General features: G+C 49.6%; 1 protein-coding gene across 4 annotated transcripts in view; it reads left to right on the top strand.

Annotated features, from left to right (window-relative positions):
- The first annotated feature begins 7,354 nt into the window (after positions 1-7,354).
- The window catches only part of CREBBP (CREB binding lysine acetyltransferase), a 62,378-nt gene continuing 50,001 nt past the window's right edge, over positions 7,355-19,731 (top strand). For 2 of the 4 annotated variants that reach the window (XM_083413922.1, XM_083413921.1), the window contains exons 1-2: positions 7,355-7,663; positions 10,476-11,191. In XM_083413922.1, coding sequence (XP_083270048.1) covers positions 7,579-7,663; positions 10,476-11,191 — 801 coding nt within the window. In that variant the 5' untranslated portion in view covers positions 7,355-7,578. The remainder of the gene's footprint in view (positions 7,664-10,475; positions 11,192-19,731) is intronic. The other 2 variants (XM_083413924.1, XM_083413923.1) reach the window with 2 other exon arrangements.

The raw sequence follows: 19,731 nt of genomic DNA, 5'->3' as shown, positions 1-19,731 counted from the left end.
GGTTGACAGGGCCTACAAGATGGAGCTGTTCATAGAAGCATAGAGTTGGAAGAGACCACAAGGGTCATCGAGTCCAACCCCCTGCCAAGCAGGAAACACCATCAGAGCACTCCTGACATATGGATGTCAAGCCTCTGCTTAAAGACCTCCAAAGAAGGAGACTCCACCACACTCCTTGGCAGCAAATTCCACTGTCAAACAGCTCTTACTGTCAGGAAGTTCTTCCTAATGTTTAGGTGGAATCTTCTTTCTTGTAGTTTGGATCCATTGCTCCGTGTCCGCTTCTCTGGAGCAGCAGAAAACAACCTTTCTCCCTCCTCTATGTGACATCCTTTTATATATTTGAACATGGCTATCATCTTACCCCTTAACCTCCTCTTCTCCAGGCTAAACATGCCCAGCTCCCTTAGCCGTTCCTCATAAGGCATCGTTTCCAGGCCTTTGACCATTTTGGTTGCCCTCCTCTGGACACGTTCCAGTTTGTCAGTGTCCTTCTTGAACTGTGGTGCCCAGAACTGGACACAGTACTCCAGGTGAGGTCTGACCAGAGCAGAATACAGTGGCACTATAACTTCCCTTAATCTAGATGCTATACTCCTATTGATGCAGCCCAGAATTGCATTGGCTTTTTTAGCTGCCGCGTCACACTGTTGGCTCATGTCAAGTTTGTGGTCAACCAAGACTCCTAGATCCTTTTCACATGTACTGCTCTCAAGCCAGGTGTCACCCATCTTGTATTTGTGCCTCTCATTTTTTTTGCCCAAGTGCAATACTTTACATTTCTCCCTGTTAAAATTCATCTTGTTTGTTTTGGCCCAGTTCTCTAATCTGTCAAGGTCGTTTTGAAGTGTGATCCTGTCCTCTGGAGTGTTAGCCACCCCTCCCACTTTGGTGTCATCTGCAAATTTGATCAGGATGCCCTTGAGTCCATCATCCAAGTCGTTGATAAAGATGCTGAATAAGACCGGGCCCAAGACAGAACCCTGTGGCACCCCACTGTTCCGCCTGGCCTTTGGTCGGGGCTCAGTCTGACCCCTCTCCTTTTACAAGACCCTGTGTCCTGGTCTGGGGGGGGGGTTACCGTGCAGCGTGGTCTAAATCCGGTCCTAGGTCAAGGATAAGGAGGCCGTCCGTCAGAGGCGAAGCGAGGTCCAAAGCGAGGAGTCAGGCGTGGTCAGGAACTGCGGAGAGCAGGTCAGGGTGCCGGCAGGAACAAGTTACCAACGATGTTGCTCCCGCAACCTGGGACTGGATGAGCTGGCATAGGGCAGCCCCGGTCACAGGTGACTCTCCTCTCCTGGCCTGGAGGCGAGCACTCCTCCTGCAATAACTTAGTTCCCTCCGCCTCTCTGCCCTGAGCCTCTGCAGCTCAGGAGAGGCTGGAGGGTTACCGGACCCAGAGGCAACCTCACCTTCCCCTGACAGGGCTGGAAGAGGAGCACCTGCAGGCAATGGGTCCTCGGATCACCTCTGGAACCAGAGCGGATTCAGCTGGTGCCTGCTCCTGAGGATCCGGCACAGGTGAGGGCCCTTCAGATTCAAGCCCCTGCCCCAGCTCAGCCGGCCCTGGAGGCGGGGACTCCTGTGCAGGCTGGGATTCCTCAGGTTCAGCCTCTGAATCAGATTCCCAGGCCATCACACCATGCATATAAGGGGCCTCTCTAACTCTTCTCACTGGCTCATACAAATAGATGAGCCTGGTGAGGACTTAGGGTTCCCAATAGGGGTCAGCAACCTCAGGCCCATGGGCCAGAAGCGGACCGCAGAGGTTGTTTGACACCCGAGCCGCCCCCAAACTGAGTCGCCCACTCGCTTGCTGCGCTAAAATGGCGCAGCGCAGGGACTCGCTTTTGCGGCGCCAAAAATCACCGGCGTGTGTGCACGACCCGGCCCTCGGAGGGATCCCCATGGGACCGATCTGGCCCAGGCAACATAAACCTTGCTGACCCCTGCCCTATAGTTATAATTTGCAGGTAGCCATCTGATCTTGTTTTGATTTAATCTGATTTTAAGCTGTATTTCAGTTGATTGCAGAATTTTATATTTTGATGTTAGCTGCCCTGAGCCCGGTTCTGGCCAGGGAGGGCGGGATATAAATAAATTATTATTCTTATTCTTATTCTTATTATTAAACCTCAAGGGTTTGGGGATCTTGGGGAGAGGCCATTCTCTCAGTCCTGCCACCCTTAAAGGCACACTTGGTGGGGAGGCAGGAGAAGGCCTTCTCGGTGGTGGCTCCTCCCAGACAACTTTGGAACTCCCTGCCTAGGGAAGCCAGACTGGCTCCCTCCTTGCTGTCCTTGCGATGGCAGACAAAGACCTTCTTGTTCCAACAGGCTTTGGGGACTGACTGCTTTTAATGATCTCTTGGTCTCTTGAGACAGAGCGTTCCACCAGACTGGGGCCACAGCCGAAAAGGCCCTGCCTTTGGTCGAGGCCAGCCTAACCTTTTAATGCTGCTTTTATTGTAATGATTGGTATGGGTTCAATAGATTTTAGATGTGTATATAGTTTTAATTCTATCAACGTTTAATTGCTTTATGTCAGTGCTGGCAGGGCTGCTGCACACCCGGTACTTATCTCCACATGTGGTGGGAATGTACAAAAATCCAGCCTTTCTGGAATTCGATATTCCAAGAAATTAATAAAATGAGAAAATTACCATTGGAAGTCAAACCAAATTTAGCTTTATGAAGTATATTTCAAGACAACAATCTGGATTTATATAATAAAGCATTAATAAGCTATTCATTGCAAGCGGCAAGAAATAACATAACTAGACTCTGGAAAGACGTTTCAGGGACAATGATAGACAATTGGTACAAAACAACTTGGGAAACAGCCCTTCTTGAGAGATTAGCAAATAGCCTATGATTGACACACGGACAGATAAAGAAATATGGCTTTATTTTCTTATTAAATTTCACAACATGCCAATATTCCAGAAAATGAACAATCCCCCTTCAGCCTTTGGTCAATCTAGTGAATCTAAATTTAAATGTCAACATAGATTATTATCTTCCCTTTGAACCCTGCTCCCACATTCATCAATATGCCTTCATATTGATTCATTGGTAGCTTAAGAGGAAAAATGACTATTATTCACACTTAATCTAAGCACAACCGCAAGGGTTCCTGACTAGGCATTTAGCTGTGCAATGCTGCATGTTATCTGTTATTTCTGTTCTATCCTGTTTCCCCTTTGGTTTTGTTTAAACCAATTCACAAACCAAGAACTCACACATTGACCGCTAAGAATGAGCCCTGTGTTGCAGATGCTGCTGCAAATTTATCGCGCTGTTTTTGTGATACACAAACGACACAAGAAGACTTGGTCTATTAATTTGTGTCCTTTCTTATTGCTATGATCCTTGTTTATAAAACCCGACAAAAAGTTATTCAAAAAGGGGGGGGGGGACAAGAGGTCCTCAGGGCGACCCTTTTCCTTGTGAAATTCTCCATGTACCAGTTTGATTTTTTTAATTCCCTGCTTCTCTTGAGGATGATGAGATTTGCTCCTTGGTTGTTCATTACGCTGGAAATATTGCTCTGCAGAAGTCAGAGGGGGCTGGGGGCAGAAAGAGATTGCTGAATGCCCCCGAAATGCTGCAATGAAGTGCGGCTCTTTCCGATGCCGTTTTGGAGAGGGGTTTGCAAAGAGAATGTTCCGCTCATGGAATGTAGTTTATTTCTTATTTACTGCATTTTTCGCTCCATAAGAAGCACTTTTTTCCTCCTAAAAAGTAAGGGGAAATGTCTGTGCATCTTATGGAGCAAATGCATGGTCCCTGGAGCCGAATTGCCCAGGGCAAAAAGCAGATCGTGCTTTTTTTTCTTTTCTTTTTTTAGAAAGAGGGGTGTTGAAACAAAGCCGCTGAGCAGCTGATCACCAAGCAATCGGGAGGGATATAAGGGACTCTAGCGATAAAGGAGGCTGCCTGGGAGGGGGGAGGTAAAGGCAGCGATCCTGCCAGGAGAGGAGACAGGAATACTAAACCAAGCAACGAGGAGAGAAACTCACCGTCAAATCACATATCATGTCTGTGGCAACAGCATGAACCACAAAAATCATACATCCACTGTTTTGTTCAGAATATTTTTTTTCTTGTTTTCCTCCTCTAAAAACTAGGTGTGTCTTATGGTCAGGTGCGTCTTATGGAGCGGAAAATGCGGGATATCCTTTTGTGTTGAAATAATAAGCAGAAGAGCCTGCCGGACAGTGGAGCAGCTTGCAGGCCAGCCGGGGTACTGTGACCAAGAGTGGGGTAGAACTAGTAAGCATAAATGGCAGAGCAGTCACGGAGTGTGAGGTTAGGAGGTCAAGATCAAGGACCCCTGGACAGTTAAGTCCAGTCAAAGGTGACTATTTATCTACTAGCACTGGTGTGCTTTCGAACTGCTAGGTCGGCAGGTGCTGGGACAGCAACAGGAGCTCACCCCCTCATTCCAGGGATTCAAACAGACCTTTGGACTGGCTGCTTTGGGGGGGGGCTGAGGGGTTTGGGTTCTACAAATGCACAAACTTTATCCCACCCTTCATCAGTGGTCGGGTGAAAATAGCTGGAAGACATACAAAAGACAGTCCATAGCTAAACTAAGTGCCTAAACTATGACAGTCACACACTCCCATAAGAGCCACCAATTTGGATGGTTTTAGAAAAAGATTTGTCACATTCGAGGAGGATGAGGAGGCTGCCAGGGCTACCAGCCAGAGCCACGTTCTGCTTGGAGGAAGCAATGATTCTGAGTCCCAGTTGTCAGAAACCGAAGGAGGGGAACATTTGGGTCTCAGTTGGAACAAAATTGACCAGGGGCTTCTGCAGAACAGCAAGAGCTTCAAACTGCAAATTCAGATCACTGGCCTGATTCTCCTGCAAGTCCTTGAGCCATTTGCACACAGGGCCATCTTTAGCATATGCGTCGCTGGTGCAAAGATCGGGGGGGGGGGGGTTTAACTCAAAGTTGTTGAGCTTTTTTTGGGGGGAAATTGCTCACCTATAACAACGATGCAGCAGAAAAAACTGCTTTTGTTTCCTGACTTGTCAGGAATATTTGACGCTACAGAGTAACAGAGCGACGTAGGAGTGGGGACTTTCACTCCATTGCTTTTCACTGCCACTGATCAAGAGGGACCAGTATACAGTAGGTATACATTTTGTGCCCCCCAGAATTCAGTGCTCGGGTGCCCCACACCCCTTGCACCCCTGGGTACACAAGGGTGCACAAGGCTCAAGCCCACTGCTTCCCTTAAAAAAAAACAACCTGCATTTTCTTCCGCCTAGAGCTCACCCCCTTGTCCGCTGACTTTTGGCAGCCCACTGCATCAGAGAGCGTCCCAAGTGGTCCCTGCCTGCCACCTTGCCCAACAAAGTCACGGGGGGGGGGGGGCTCGCTGGCTACTTTCTGCTTCCCCTGGGAATCTGCTCAGCCACCAGGAGCTCAAGAGGTCTGGCCACATGGCAGACTCCCCTGATGCTCTTAACCTCCATGCCTCTGGCCGCCCCACAGCTTCCACCCAAGCTCCCTTTCCTCCTTCGAGGGCCTTGCGATGGGTGGACTGACTCTCTCAAGGCAAATCTAAAAAAATGTAGTATAAACACCGACAACTGGGAAACACTGGCCTGCGAGCGCTCCAGTTGGAGAACAGCCTGGACCAAAGGTGCCATGAGCTTTGAAGATGCTCGAACTCAGGACGCAAGGGAGAAACAGTGCTAAGAGGAAGGCATGCTTGGCAAACCCTCACCAGGATCAACTCCTGCCCAGAAACCAATGTCCCCACTGTGGAAGGACGTGTGGATCCAGAATTGGCCTCCACAGTCACTTACGGACTCACTGTTAAAACCGTGTTCACGGAAGACCATCTCACTCAGCTACGAGGGATCGCCAAAGAGAATTGATAATGGGGTGGAGGCAATGGGGGCCCTTTCTATGTCCAGCTGTCCTTCGCCAACAACAAATTGTCGCTGTCTTTTGTGTTGAATATATGCTATCTGGTAATTTATGGACCTCATAGGTATCTAAAACCATTTGCACATGTTGCCCTGAAACCAGTCCATGCAGAATGTGGGCACCCTATATATAGAAAGGAGCAAACCAGGGATATGTGAGGGAGCAGGCTAGCAGGCGGGGGCCATGACTTACACCAGAGGAGGAGACACAACAGAAAATACTTTTGCCGTATGTAGGTTTCATTTTACATTGTTACCTTGGTTTACGAATATAATCTGTTCCAGAGCTCCGGTTGTAAACCAAAACAGGTTTTACCGAAGGCGCGCTTTCGCCAATGGGGTCTCCCCCCCAAAATGGGTTGTAATCCAAAAAAGGGACACACACATTGGGGTTTGACATGGTTGTAATCCAAAGCAAACCAAGGTACCACCGTATTTGTTTTTTATTTTATATTTTGGAAATGCACGTCCAGGGTTTTTTCCCCTTTATTTTTTTGGGGGGGCAAGAGAGTGGAGCCCTGAGCTAGAGCTTGTTTAGCTTATACGTAAATCCGGCCCTGGCTGCCCCTCCAGTGGCAGAGAGTTCCGCCAGACTGGGCCGGTGTCTCCCCCCCCAACCATAGCTGTCAACTTTCCCCTTTTTTTAAGGGAAATTCCCTTATTCCGAATAGGATTCCTCGCAAGAAAAGGGAAAAGTTGACAGCTGTGTCCCTGGTGGCGTGGCGATGGGGCTCGGCTCGATGTGTCAGGAGCGGTGGAGCCGCCAGTCCCCCGCCAGCCGCGGCTGCTCCCTCGCGGGCCCTGCTTCTTCTTGCCCGGCTCCCGGCGGCGCCGTCTCCCTGCCGCTGCTGCTGCTGCGCCTCTGCTCGCGCCTTTACGGCGGTCGGCGGGGCTGGGGGCGTGTCCCGGCGCGCTGACGCCACCGCGCACGCCCCGCCCCTCCGTCTCTGGAAAAGAGAAGAGAAAAAACTTTTCTCTTTTTTTTTTTAATTGAGGAATCAACAGCCGCCATCTTGTCGCGGAGCCGGAGCGCGTCGCGGGCGGGAGCCGGGCCGGGCCGGGGCGGGAGCCAGCCAGCCAGCCGGGCGGGCCCACGGGCACCTCGACGCGGGAGGAGACGCCGCCGCCGGACCCCGAGGCCGGCCCTCGCCCAGACCCCGCCGGGCCGGGCGCCGCGCCGGGAAGGCGGGCAGAGACGCCGCCGCTGAGGAGACGCCGCCCGCCCGCCCGCCTGTCAGGGGCCTGGTGGGCCGCGCCGCCCGCCCGCCCGCCCGGTTCCCTCCGCCCGCGGGCCCGAGGCGAGGCCGCGCCGCTGGGAGGGTCGGGCGGAGGGAGGCATCCGGGCCCCTCCTGGGCCAGGGGGAGGGGCGCCGGGCCCGCCTGCCTGCCTGCCTGCCTCCTCCCCTCCGCCCGCCCGCCGGCCATGGGGGGGCAGCAGCAGCAGCAGCCGCGGTGGCGGCGCCCGGAGGCCCCTCCGCCCCCCGCGCCCCTCCGGCGCTGAGCGCCGCCGCCGCCAAGAGGAGGACGCCGAGGAGCAGGAGCCGCTGCCTCCGGGCGGCAGCAGCAGCAGCGCCAGCGCTACGGGGACGCCGAGGAGGAGCCGCCGCCGCCGCCGCCGCTGCTGCAGGCCATGGCGGAGAACTTGCTGGACGGGCCGCCCAACGCCAAGCGGGCCAAGCTCAACTCGCCCGGCTTCTCCGCCGCCGACACCGCAGGTGAGCCCGGCCTCTCGGCTCCGCTGCTGCCGGTTGGCCCCTTCTCCTCCCGCCAGGTCCGGGCGCCAGGTCCCTCTCTCCCTCCGGAACGCGGGGCCGCCGCTGAGAAGCCTCCGCCGCCCGAGGGAAGCGGGCGGGAAGCCGGGTCCGGGTCCGGCCAGGAAGGCCCGCTAGAGGCGAAGGGGGTCCCGCGCAGCAGCAGCTCCGGGGAATCGGGGACGGAGGCTGCCCGGCCTCTCCCTCGGGGATCCTGCGCAGGTGCGCCCGGCAGCCGCGCACATGGACTCCTCGGGTTCAGGGATGGAAGGGAGGCGGAGTTTCAACGGGGGTCAGGAATGGATCGCCCTCGCTCTCCGCACATCCCGCGGGTGGGGTTGCAGGTTCAAAGGGCCCCGGGGCCGATCCTGCGTGGGGCTTTGGGATACCGGGGCACTTGGCTTCTATTCCAGCATGTTGAGCCTTCTGCTACCCATTGATGGGAAGTAACATTGTGGCCGTGGGAGGATGCTGAACAGCGCTGTATCCTTTTGCCTGATCCCTCGTCCCTTGGAAGTTTTCTGTCTGCACAATGTTGCGCTAATGTCAGTTCTGCTGCTGTACAACTTCAAGGGCTGAGCATTAAGCATTAGGTCTTGGTGTTGGAATACATTTTGTGCTTCCAGGCATTTGGATGGAATGCCGGATTGCCTCAGGCTCTCCAAATGTGTCATCAGGGTTGTGGTAGAAGGAGCTTCAGTAGATGGTTTCTCTGGTGATATGCAAGGTGCTACAGGTAGCCAGCTCATGAGGTCCCTGTTCTTGCAGTATTTAGATTTCAAATTATTCAATGTTTCCACAATTTGGACTATATTCCAATAGCTATTTAACTCAGTGGAACTCCTCCATCAGAAATGAGCTTTGTCTCAATGAAGGAGAGAGCTTGCTTGGCAATGTGGCACCCCAGCTATGGAATGCCCTCCCTAGAGAGGTACACCTGACGCCAAGTTGGTTTTCTTTTAAGTGCTGGGCAAAAAAATTTCTATTTATCCAGATGTTTAAAAGCATCTTCACTATTGTGACTATTTTAAACTGTCTCATCAGGTGGTGGCTTTGTATCTTTATTTTTGGTTTGCTTGTTTATTGCTTTTAAACTGTTTGAAATATCGGATAAAATGTTCCATGTTAATATTTTAAACGGATAATTTGGGCTTGAAATTATGTAAAAAGAAATATTTACCTAGTTAATGCCATATTGAAATAATGTGACATTTCTGAGACCCTAGTACTGAAACTATATGCATGCCTTGTACACCCCAAACTCAGTTAAGGAGTTGGTCATATGTAGTGCTGCACCATGGTTTGGTCCTGTACTCATGTGTCCCACTGTCTGGTTTTCAGCAAACTAGTTTGCATGTAACAGTAAGCTAAACTATGGCTTATTGGGACTGTGCAAAGGTGTTCGCTCCCTGAGTGGAGCTTGGACCCTTTTATAGTCCTGTGCAGCATTGGCAGCAAAGCCAAGGTATGCCTTAGCACGTTGTTTGAACACAGGATCATAATTAAGCTTTCTCTTCCTTAAACACCTTCTGCAGCAAAGAAAAAACCTCCTCTATAAATCATGGTTAGGGAAGAGAGAGCTTAACTACAGTGCTGGGTCCAGACAACATGCTAAACCCTACCTTGGCTTAGTTGCCACTGCCATGCTGGGATGAGCTGAAAGGACCAGGGAGGAGCAAGGTGGCTGGGATCTCCTCTTTGGGAGCCTTGTGTTTGTTCTAAGCCATGGTCTGCCTTAGTGTTACATGTGAACGTGGCCATTATTTTCAAACAGAGTTTGTGCAAGCCTTGGAAACTAGGCTTTGAAGTGGATCTTCGAACCAAAAGTGGTGCCGAGTATGGCTTGGTGAGATTCTACTAATAGGCTTCTACATGGAAAGGGTGTTGCAGTATCTGCTTCTAACATACTTTCCCATTAGCGATGTACAGTACTGACATAAACATCAGATTAGTTTTTCCTAAATTTGTGTGTGCTGCTTCATTCTTGATTGCTCTTTGTTTTGTTATGATGTGGAAGGTACATTAGTTCATTCCACGTTTAACTCACCCTTCCTTGTAGGCACTAAGGTAGGCATCCCCAAACTTGGCCCTCCAGATGTTTTGGGACTACAATTCCCATCATCCCTGACCACTGTTCCTGTGAGCTCGGGATGGTGAGAGTTGTAGTTCCAAAGCATCTGGAGGGCTGAGTTTGGGGAAGCCTGCACTAAGGTGTTGACAGGTCCTCACTCTGAGTCTCTCTCAAGGCTAACATAAAATATTTGATTTGATTTGAATACTATCTTGAAGCAGTTCTACTTTGGAAAAAAGTTCATAAACCTCATTCATATAGAAACTAGATTTAAAACGAGAGGAAAAGGTTTGACAGATTGTTACTTGCTTAAAGACTTTGCTTCCCAGTCATGCTTGAGTAGAGATAGTTGAGAGGGCAACGTTACATTTCCCCCCTTGTTCCTGCATGCACCTAATTTACTGGTATTTTGCTTCTTGCGTACAAGGTACTTTTGCGTTATGCTAAAGTTAAGTCATATGGTGCCTTATACAACAATTTAAAACATGTTTGGCTGCTCAGCAAAGTATCAGAATACAGAAGGGCTTCACTTTTCTTTAGCAACTGCCTCTCAGTTATTTGAACGGGGAAGCTGTAACATGTAGGCATAGTTGCACACAGCAGAACTTGTCTTGAGCAGGGTTGCTGAGCAGCTGCATCAAGAAGCAAATCAACTGGGTGTGTATGCTCCGTATCTTACATCAACCTCTTCTGTTCACCTTGCAGATTTTGAGCCCCTGTTTGACTTGGAAAATGATCTTCCGGATGAGCTGATCCCTAATGGAGAGTTGAGTCTCTTAAGCAGCAGTGGGAACCTTATTCAAGATGCAGCTTCCAAACACAAGCAACTTTCTGAACTTCTGAGGGGAGGCAGCGGCTCGTCTCTGAACCCGGGAATTGGGGCCGTGAACTCCAGCAGTGCCGCCACGCCAGGAGTGAATAACCAAGTCCAGGGGCAGCCGAGCGGCGTCACCATCAGCAGCCTGGGCGTCCTGGGCAAGAACCCCTTAAGCCAGGCGGACGCTGCTGCCTCGAGTCTGGCCAAGCAGGCCTCCAGCACTTCTGGGCCTAGCACCCCAGCTGCTCCGGCCTTGAACTCCCAAGCCCAGAAACAAGTGGGGATGGTGGCGAGCAGCCCAGCAGCCTCCCAGGCAGGAGCTGCGATGTGCATGAACACTGGCTTCAACCAGGCTCACCCGGGCCTTCACAATAGTAACTCTGGCGGCCACACGTTAATGAACCAGGCCCAGCAAGGGCAAGGGCAGGTGATGAATGGATCCCTTGGAGCAGCTGGAAGAGGACGAGGTGCCGGGATGCAGTATTCGACCCCCGCCATGCAGGGAAATGCAAGCAGCGTGCTGGCAGAGACCTTGACACAGGTGTCTCCTCAAATGACAGGTCATACGGGCCTGAACACAGCCCAGGCAGGAGCCATGGCAAAAGTACGTGGCACTCACTTCAGTTGTTTTTGTTATAGTGTCTCTTGAACTGATCTTAGGGATGCTAAAGTTGAAGATGTTTGCTTCTGGCTTGGGTCTAACTGGTCTCCGTGTGCAGCTATCAGAATTCTTGTAGGAATAAATACGACAGAATTGTCTTAAGCAGTCAAGGAATTAGCTGGGCCAGTTAAAGTATTGATGCTTCGTGTTTAGTGAGGAGGATAATGTTAAATCTTGCCAGTGTGCCTCTATAACCTTACTTTTAAATATGTGCCCTTTACTGTTACTGTTACTGTTAGTGTTACTGTTTCTCAAACACCGCTTTTCACAAGCAACAGTTGTTGACAGCTGCCAAATAAGTCAGGTGCCACTTTTGTGGTACAGTCAAACCTCGGTTGTCAAACATAATCCATTCCGAGAGCCTATTTGGCTTCCGAAATGTTCGACAAGCGAAGCACGGTTTCGATTGGCTGCAGGAGCATCCTGCACTCAAGTAGAAGCTACGTCGGACGTTCGACTTCCAAAAGTATTGGAACGTTTTTTTGGAAGTCAAACGTCCGACGTAGCTTCTACTTGAGTGCAGGATTCTCCTGCAGCCAATCGAAACCGTGCTTCGCTTGTCGAACATTTCGGAAGCCAAATAGGCTCTCGGAATGGATAATGTTTGCCACTTCCGGGTTTTCGGCGTTCGGGAGCCGAGACGTACAGTAATGGAGGTGTTTGGGAGCCGAGGATTGGCTGTACCAGGTAAACTTCATTTTTCTTGGAACTGCACACTTAGGGTTGTATCCAGCTAAGCTCTACTCAGCATAGACCTTTAAAAATTCATGGATTTAAGTTAATCATGTCCATTGTTTTAATGGGTCTTTCTTCTCTGAGTAGTACTAGCCTTGGATACAGCTCTTAATACTTTCAGGTATTACACTGTTGTAAATATTCAGTGTTAAGGAGCCCTTTATTCTATTGCTGTTCAGGAAAGGATTTTTTTTGGGGGGGGACTTGAGCATCTCTACTAAATGCTGCCATCAGTTGCAGGGAAGAAGACAATTGAATAGAAAGCAAACTTGTATACCTGGGTGGAATAAAGGGGATTTTGTCAGGTACTCTAGACAAGCAAGAGCACCCCACTCCCAGAAATGTTCTGAGGGTCATATCATCACCTCAGCTTACTTTAAATTAACATTCAATGTTAAGGTCTCCTAATGTGGGATTGGGAAGAGTCTGTGCGTATTCGTTGTCATCACCTGGCTGTAGAGCAGGGATGGGGGAATCTTGTTCAACCTGAGGGCTGCAGGCCCCTGTAGAAGATCTGCTGTGAGGGTACATGCCACTGGTAGATGAGGCCAGAGGCAAAAAAGTTGGCAGAGCAATGGCTATGCAGTCTTTTCACAGCAGAGTATATTTCACCCTCACAAAGAGTTTTATACACACAAAGTAAAAGCACTTGAGGCAGATGTGGCTCAGCGCAGGAGAAGGATGGCCTGGGGAGATCCCAAGGGCCAGGCAGAGAAGCAGGAAGGTCCCTGCTTCTGCTATGGATCACAGATATTTTACTGTGTTGGATACCTTGTCTTCAGAGGAATTGAAAGATAGTTACATGTACATCTGCAACACTGATTTGTACTTAAAACCCAGAAGCCAAAATTAATCTCTTCTCCGCCTCAAAACCTCTGAGGGTCAAGTACTGAAAATGTAATAGGTATGAGTTTCCGTATTCTAATTCCAGGTGATCACAGCTCAGAGGCATTAGAATTGGAGGGTCTGCGGTGAATCACTGAAGTCTCACCTACCTTGAGGAGTTGCATGCTCTTCCATCTGTCCATGGCAAAGCAGACCTCACTGCCTTTTGCTTTTCATGCAAAATGTGAAGTTTTGACTTCAGGAGATAAAATTAGTGGGGCCAAAGTGTGTGTGTGTGTGTGTGTGTGTGTGTATAGATGAGGCCTTTTCTCCCTTTGGACCTGGAAGCTTGTAATAGCTATTGCCCAGTTGTGAAAATCTTGTTTTTGGATGAGGAGCTGTAGAAGGTGGCGGAAATTCACTCCAAGTGCCATTGGACGTAGTGGATTATCTGGGTCCATTTTCATCCAGGTTCAGTGCTAGGTTTGATCCTGAGACAGTCTTGCCATGATGAATGACCATTGTTGGGGGAGAAATGGGAGAAGTGTGACCCTGTTTATTCTCTCAGTGGCTTTGACCATGCTATCCTGCTGTGTCGTCTCTGAGATGGGAGTCGGTTCCACTGGTTTGCTGCTTTGAACAAATATGTATTCTGGGGGTGCTTCTGCATCCAACATTGTTACTTACAGATTCAGGTGGCCTTTTTCCATTTTGAGGTGGTTCATTGGCCAGGACTGTCCTAGGCAAGGATAGTCTGGGGTCACAGTGATCTGTGCTCTAGTATCCTCCTGACTGCATTGCTGTGATGTACTGCAGGGGTCAGCAAACTATGGGCCTCGGGCCAGATCAGGGCCCACCTGGGTCCGGCCCCCACTGCAAAGCTGGAACCCGCCGCAAAGCTGGAACCCGCCGCAAATGGTGACAGGAGGAAGAGGCCGAGTGGCGGTGGCTCTGCCAATCAAACACTGCGCCTGGTTTACCTCAGTGGCACTTGATTGGCAGAGACGTCCCTGGGGTAAACCAGGCGCGGCATTTGATTGGCAGAGCCGCCGTTGCTCGGCCTCTTCCTCCCGCTGCCGCCGATGCCCTGATGCTCCTGTGAGCCAGAGAGCGGAGGATCTTGCTCTGCCTACCCACGAGAAGGTAAGCGCAGGGGGTGGAAAGGGGGACTACTTGCCCCCCTCGCCTCTTCCAGCTCGCTCACACACACCCCGTTCTGCTTCTACGGCCTGCCACAAGGTCTGAGGGACAATGGACCAGCCCGCTGCTAAGAAAAATTTGCCCACCCCTGATGTATTGTATGTGGGGCTGCCCTTGAAGATTGTCAGAAAACATGAATTACCTGTCAGAATTTTAACTGGTAGACTCAACCCAATTCTAAAAGAATTATGTCGACTGCCTATTTGCTTTCAAGCCCAATCAGAAACACTGTTGCTTACCTTTAAGAATCCTACATGTCTTGGGATCCAAATATTTTAAGAATTGCCTCTTCCATATACAGTCTGCCAGGTTCTTGGGATCATCAAAAGAGGCTCCTCTCTGTGTTCCACTGTTTGCAGAAGCTTGCTATGAGGTGATTTGGGATAAACCCTTCTCCTTGTTGGTGCCTTGTCTGGAATGAGTGGACCAAACTTTGTTATAACTTAAGTGGCATGTTAAGACTGACACATTTTCCCAAGCATTTTAAGTTGGTGAACTTAAAATGTTTTTAAGTTACATTTATTTGTTTTAATGGTTGCATTTTGTGTGTGTGTGTGTGTGTTGTATGTTACATTATTTGCTTTTTTATGTTCTGGTGTCTGTGTAGATGAAGAGTTGGTTATACAGTAAATACCGTGTTTTTCGCCCTATAGGACGCACTTTTACCCCTTCAAAAATGAAGGGGAAATGTGGGTGTGTCCTATGGGGCGAATACAGGCTTTCGCTGAAGCCTGGAGAGAGAGAGGCTCTCGCTCTCCAGGCTTCAGGAAGCTCTGCACAACCCTCCGGAGCCAGGCGCCAAGCCGCGCCGGCCTCCGGAGGGTCGCGCAGAGCTGCCTGCATTTCGAAGCCTCTTCAGCGCTCCCGGGCTTCGCACAGCTGTCCGCAAGCGTGGGGAGACCGGCGCGGCTCCCTAGGCTTGCGGATAGCAGGCTGTTCTGGGGGCTGGGGTCGGGGGAAGCTCGGGCTTCCCCCGCGCCAGCCCCGTGCCTGGGGGGGAAATAATTTTTTTTTTCTTTATCCCCCCCCCCAAAAAAAAAAACTAGGTGCGTCCTATGGGGTGAAAAATACGGTAGTTTAAATTTAAAGAAGTAGCATTGGTCAGCAGCTAGTTTTTTCAGGCCACTGAAATTGCATGTGATAAAGGACAACAGGCTTCCATAGGTATTGGAGAGAACTCCCGTGGACTCCAGACTGTACTTGAGTCTCACGGACATTATCTATGTGGCAGAAAGCCAAGATATCAGTTGTCCTTTTTACTTGGGTTAAGGTTTTGCAGCTGTTGCCCCACCCAGAAAGGATTTTAGGTAAGTTAGCTTGGTGTTCTTGTGTATGGAAATCATATTGGCTCCAAATCCCTACCCGCAGTTAATGCAGGCTTCCTCAACCTTGGCCCTTCAGATGTTCTGAGACTACAATTCTCACCATCCCTGACCACTGGACCTTCTAGCTAAGGATCATAGGAGTTGTAGGCCAAAAAACATCTGGGGGGGCAAGGTTGAGGAAACCTGAGTTAATGTCTCCGTGAAATCTTTCAATCACTAGTTTGTGGAGCTTGCCCCTTGGTTGCTGTATGTTTCCCTTGTTCCTGAAGAAGTACATCTAGCTTCTTCAGGGCCATAGAATTTTAAGTTGGAAGGGATCCTGATGGTTCTCTTGTCCACCTCCTGCAATGCTGGAATCTCAGCTAGGACATAAATGACAAATGACCACCCGCCCTCTTCTCAAAAACCTCCAAGAAAGGAGTCCACAACCTTCCAAGGGAGACTGTTCCACTGTCAAACAGCTCTTACCATCAGAAAGGTCTTCCTGATGTTGATTTGGAATCTCCTTTCTTGCCACTTGAAGCCATTTTATGACATTTTATTATGTTTTATATTTTGCTGGAAGCTGCCCAGAGTAGCTGGGGAAACCCAGCCACATGGGCGGGGTATAAGCAATAAAATTTATCATTATCATTATTGGTTTGAGTCCTACCCTCCAGAGCAGGAGGAAACAAGCTTGCTCCATCTTCCAAGTGACAGCATTTAGATATTTGAAGAAGACCCTCACATCTCCTCTCAGCCTCCTCTTTTCCAGGCTAAACATACCCAGCTTCTTCAACCTTTCCAGGCGCTTTATCATCTTGGTCACTCTCCTCTGCACACATTTCAGCTTGTCAATATCCTCCTTAAATTATGGTGCGCAGAACTGGACACAGGACTCCAGGTGTGGTCTGACCAAGGCACAATGGAGTGGTACTATTGCTTTCCTTGATGGGGACACTAGACTTCTGTTGATGCAGCCTAGAATAGCATGAGCTTTTTTGCTGCTGCATCACACTGTGGACTCATGTTCAGCTTGTGGTCTGCCTAGATCTTTTTCACATGTGCTACTGGCAAGCCAGGTGTCCCCCATCTTCTATTTGTGCAGCTGGTTATTCCTGTCTGTGTAGAATCTTACATTTGTCTCTGCTGAAATTTTCTTAGGTTGGGCCCTGTTCTCCAATCTGTTACGGTCATATTGAATCCCAATTCTGTTTTCTGCTGCATGAGCTACCTTTCCGAGTTTGGTGTCATTTGCAAATTGGATGAGCATCCCCTCAGTATCTTCACCCAGGTTTATAAAGACATTGAACAACAACAGGCCCAGGCCAGAGCCCTGCAGCCATGCAGTCCCCCACTTGTCCCTTTTCTCCATGATGACAAGGAAGCGTTAGTGAACCCAACTCTTTGGGTTGGGTCAGTCAACCAATTATAAATCCACCTAACAGTTATCGCATCCAGGCTACATTTTACCATCTTGTCCGTAAGTATATCATGGGGGAATTTATCATAGGCCTTATTGAAATCAAGATACACTGCATCCACAGCATTCCCTTGATCCACCAAGCTTGTAACTCTATAAAAAATGAATTGAGCCTTAGTAACCACAGCTGCCCACCTAGCAGTTCGAAAGCACCCTCGGGTGCAAGTAGATAAATAGGGACCGCTTACTAGCGGGAAGGTAAACGGCGTTTCCGTGTGCTGCGCTGGTGCTGGCTCACCAGAGCAGCGATGTCGCGCTGGCCACGTGACCCGGAAGTGTCTCCGGACAGCGCTGGCCCCCGGCCTCTTGAGTGAGATGGGCGCACAACCCTAGAGTCTGTCAAGACTGGCCCGTAACGGGCAGGGGTACCTTTACCTTTTTAACCACAGCTGCAAGGTCAACTGCACTGGTTTTCCAACCTACATTGTGGTCTTTATAGTCCTGCACTGTTTCTACCTCTTTCTTTGATTCACCTAGAATCCCAGTTATCCTACAACTTCGTTTTGGTCAAACTCATTTAGAAGCTCTTCCTTCACTTTAGGCTGACTTAAGTTTCCGCAAGCAGGTTTAACGTCGATACCTGTTTTCTATCATCCACATTCTGTATTTTTGCAACAGTTTTGTTGTCAGTGTTCTAGTTACAGCCATCTTGCACCTTTAACATTCCAAAACTTCAGCCTTCCCCCTTTTCGTTTCTGACCATACTTTGCAGTCTGTCTTTTTCTATTATTTTCACTTTCTGTATTTCAATGCCAGCAATATGTAATAGCCATGGTTTTCTTAACATGGATGGTGCTTCTTGGAAGCATAAAATAGATTTCTTTTATTAACCGACAAACTTTGCAAAAAAACTGGACTCTCCCCCCTCCCCCGCACTTTTCATTACATTCAGTGGGAATTATATTAAAGGATGTAATTTTAGACCTTTCCCAGTGTTGCTCCCAAACTGTTACCCACTGTAGCAAACCGTCACCCACTGTAGCAAGGCCTTGTTACAGGCTGATCTGGTGTTTAATGGCACCACCACTAAACTAGAGGACTCAGCAGATAAGCTACCAGGAACTTCCAGAGAAGTGTGGGTTGAAACTGGGGATGGGGACCAAACATCTAGGCCTCTGCCTGAGATGGCAGTCAACGCTGTGCTCAGACTGTACCTTCTGCTGTCCACCACCACTGAAGTTGGGGTCATATCATTGTAAGCCCCTATGACACACACACCTGGGCAAATCATAACACCGTCACCCAGCACCGCTAAGCGCAGCACAGAGACGAGGGCCACAGATGATAAGCTAGCAACTAGCAGTAAGCACACCTTACACTGCCATTTGGAAGACTGAAATTCCTTCTCCACACTTCTCCCCTTGCCTCCTGCTCCTCAGGAGGAACCCATCAAACGAAATCCTAACTGTCCTGTAAATCCCCCAAATGGCAATATCCTTTGGTGTTAGCCTCTTTGGGGATGACCTGACCACAGTCCAGCAGCCCACTGCTGGTAAGAGAGTTCTTACTACTCTTGCTTTGTTCACTCAGCCAGCAGTCAAATCTGCAGCACTTTGCAGTCGGCCAGAAGACCCCTCTAACCTGCAGGCAAATACTAAGTGGGACAAGGCAGCCAAGCAACTGATGCCGACAAATACACTCCCTCTCTCCCCGCCCTCCTCTTTCTCTGGCCGGGAGAGCAGGCAGGGGCCAGGATAGTGCCAACCACCCCCTGCTCCTTCATCTTCCTGTGGGTCTGCTTCCAAGGAGGAGGCATGGCAAAGTCTCTTCTCATAGCCAAGGCCAGGTTCTGGACCATGCCCACCCTCCAGCTAGGTTCATTCAGCCAGTGATCAAAGGGGGCCACAGATAGCAGCCTTGCAATTATAAAAACAAGGAAAGCCATTCTAAATGGAGCAGACTGGTACAAATTCAGCAAAGCAACTTTTGAGGGCCAGGGCAAAGAGGTGCATCTTCAGCATGCTATGGAAGCTGTACAGTGAAGGTGTTAGGAGCACCTCTGGCGGGAGGGAGTTCCACAGTTTAGAGGCTTCCACAAGGAAAGACCTCCCCGCGGAGTCCCATTCCCCACACTTTTGAGGGTGGTGGAACTACCAAGAGAGACAAACTGACCCACTCACACAGAAAGAGATCTAAACACCCATGAAGGTCAGTAGGGATGGAGGTGGTCAGATATTTGGGGCACAAGTCATGTATTTTGTGCTTTTATCTTTATGTTATGAACCGCCCTGAAATTTTCAGATAAAGCATGCTATACAAATTGAATAAATAAACAATAGAGTAGATAAAATTTAGGGCTTTAAGCACTTGAATTAGACAGTATAGGGTGTAGGGGACCACTGGCTCTCCAGATGTTGCTGAACTACAACTCCCATCACTGGTATTGGCTCATGTGTGCAAGGGCTGATGGGAGTTGTAGTTTGAAACTGTGGCTTTCCTCAGGGTGTTGAGGGTGGGGTTAGATGGAGGTTCCTCTCTGCTCATGATGCATAATTGACTTTGAGAACTCTTTGCAACAAGTAGCTTAGATGGACTATAAGAAAACGATTGGACAAATTTGTGAGTGCTTCAGATGCAGCGCTCCTCTGGTCAGTGCCAGGAACAAACAGCCTTGTGCCCTCCTTGTGAGCTGCTCAGAGGTGTCTGGTCAGCCCCAGAATGGGAAACAAGGCTGGTGTTGATGGCCTTTGATTAGATGAGATGCTGAGGTAGCTTTTGATGCGGCTCAATCCTCAACACTTGCAGGAGGGTGCAGTAAGTCTGATGATGTAAGGGCATTGCAAATAAAATGACAAAAAGGAAGAGAGAACCTCAGAAAGGTATGTCTCTTCCCACACCATATGGGGCTGCACATTCCATGTTGCAGGCCCGTGCTGCAACACACACACACCCCTTTCAGCAGATTGTAGCAGACAGTGCAATGAGGGCAAGGGCAG

The sequence above is a fragment of the Podarcis tiliguerta genome (assembly GCF_965153285.1).
Source record: "Podarcis tiliguerta genome assembly, chromosome: 14".
NCBI lineage: Eukaryota > Metazoa > Chordata > Lepidosauria > Squamata > Lacertidae > Podarcis > Podarcis tiliguerta.
The sequence above is the reverse complement of the archived record's forward strand: the minus strand, read 5'-3'. Positions and strand labels throughout refer to the sequence as shown.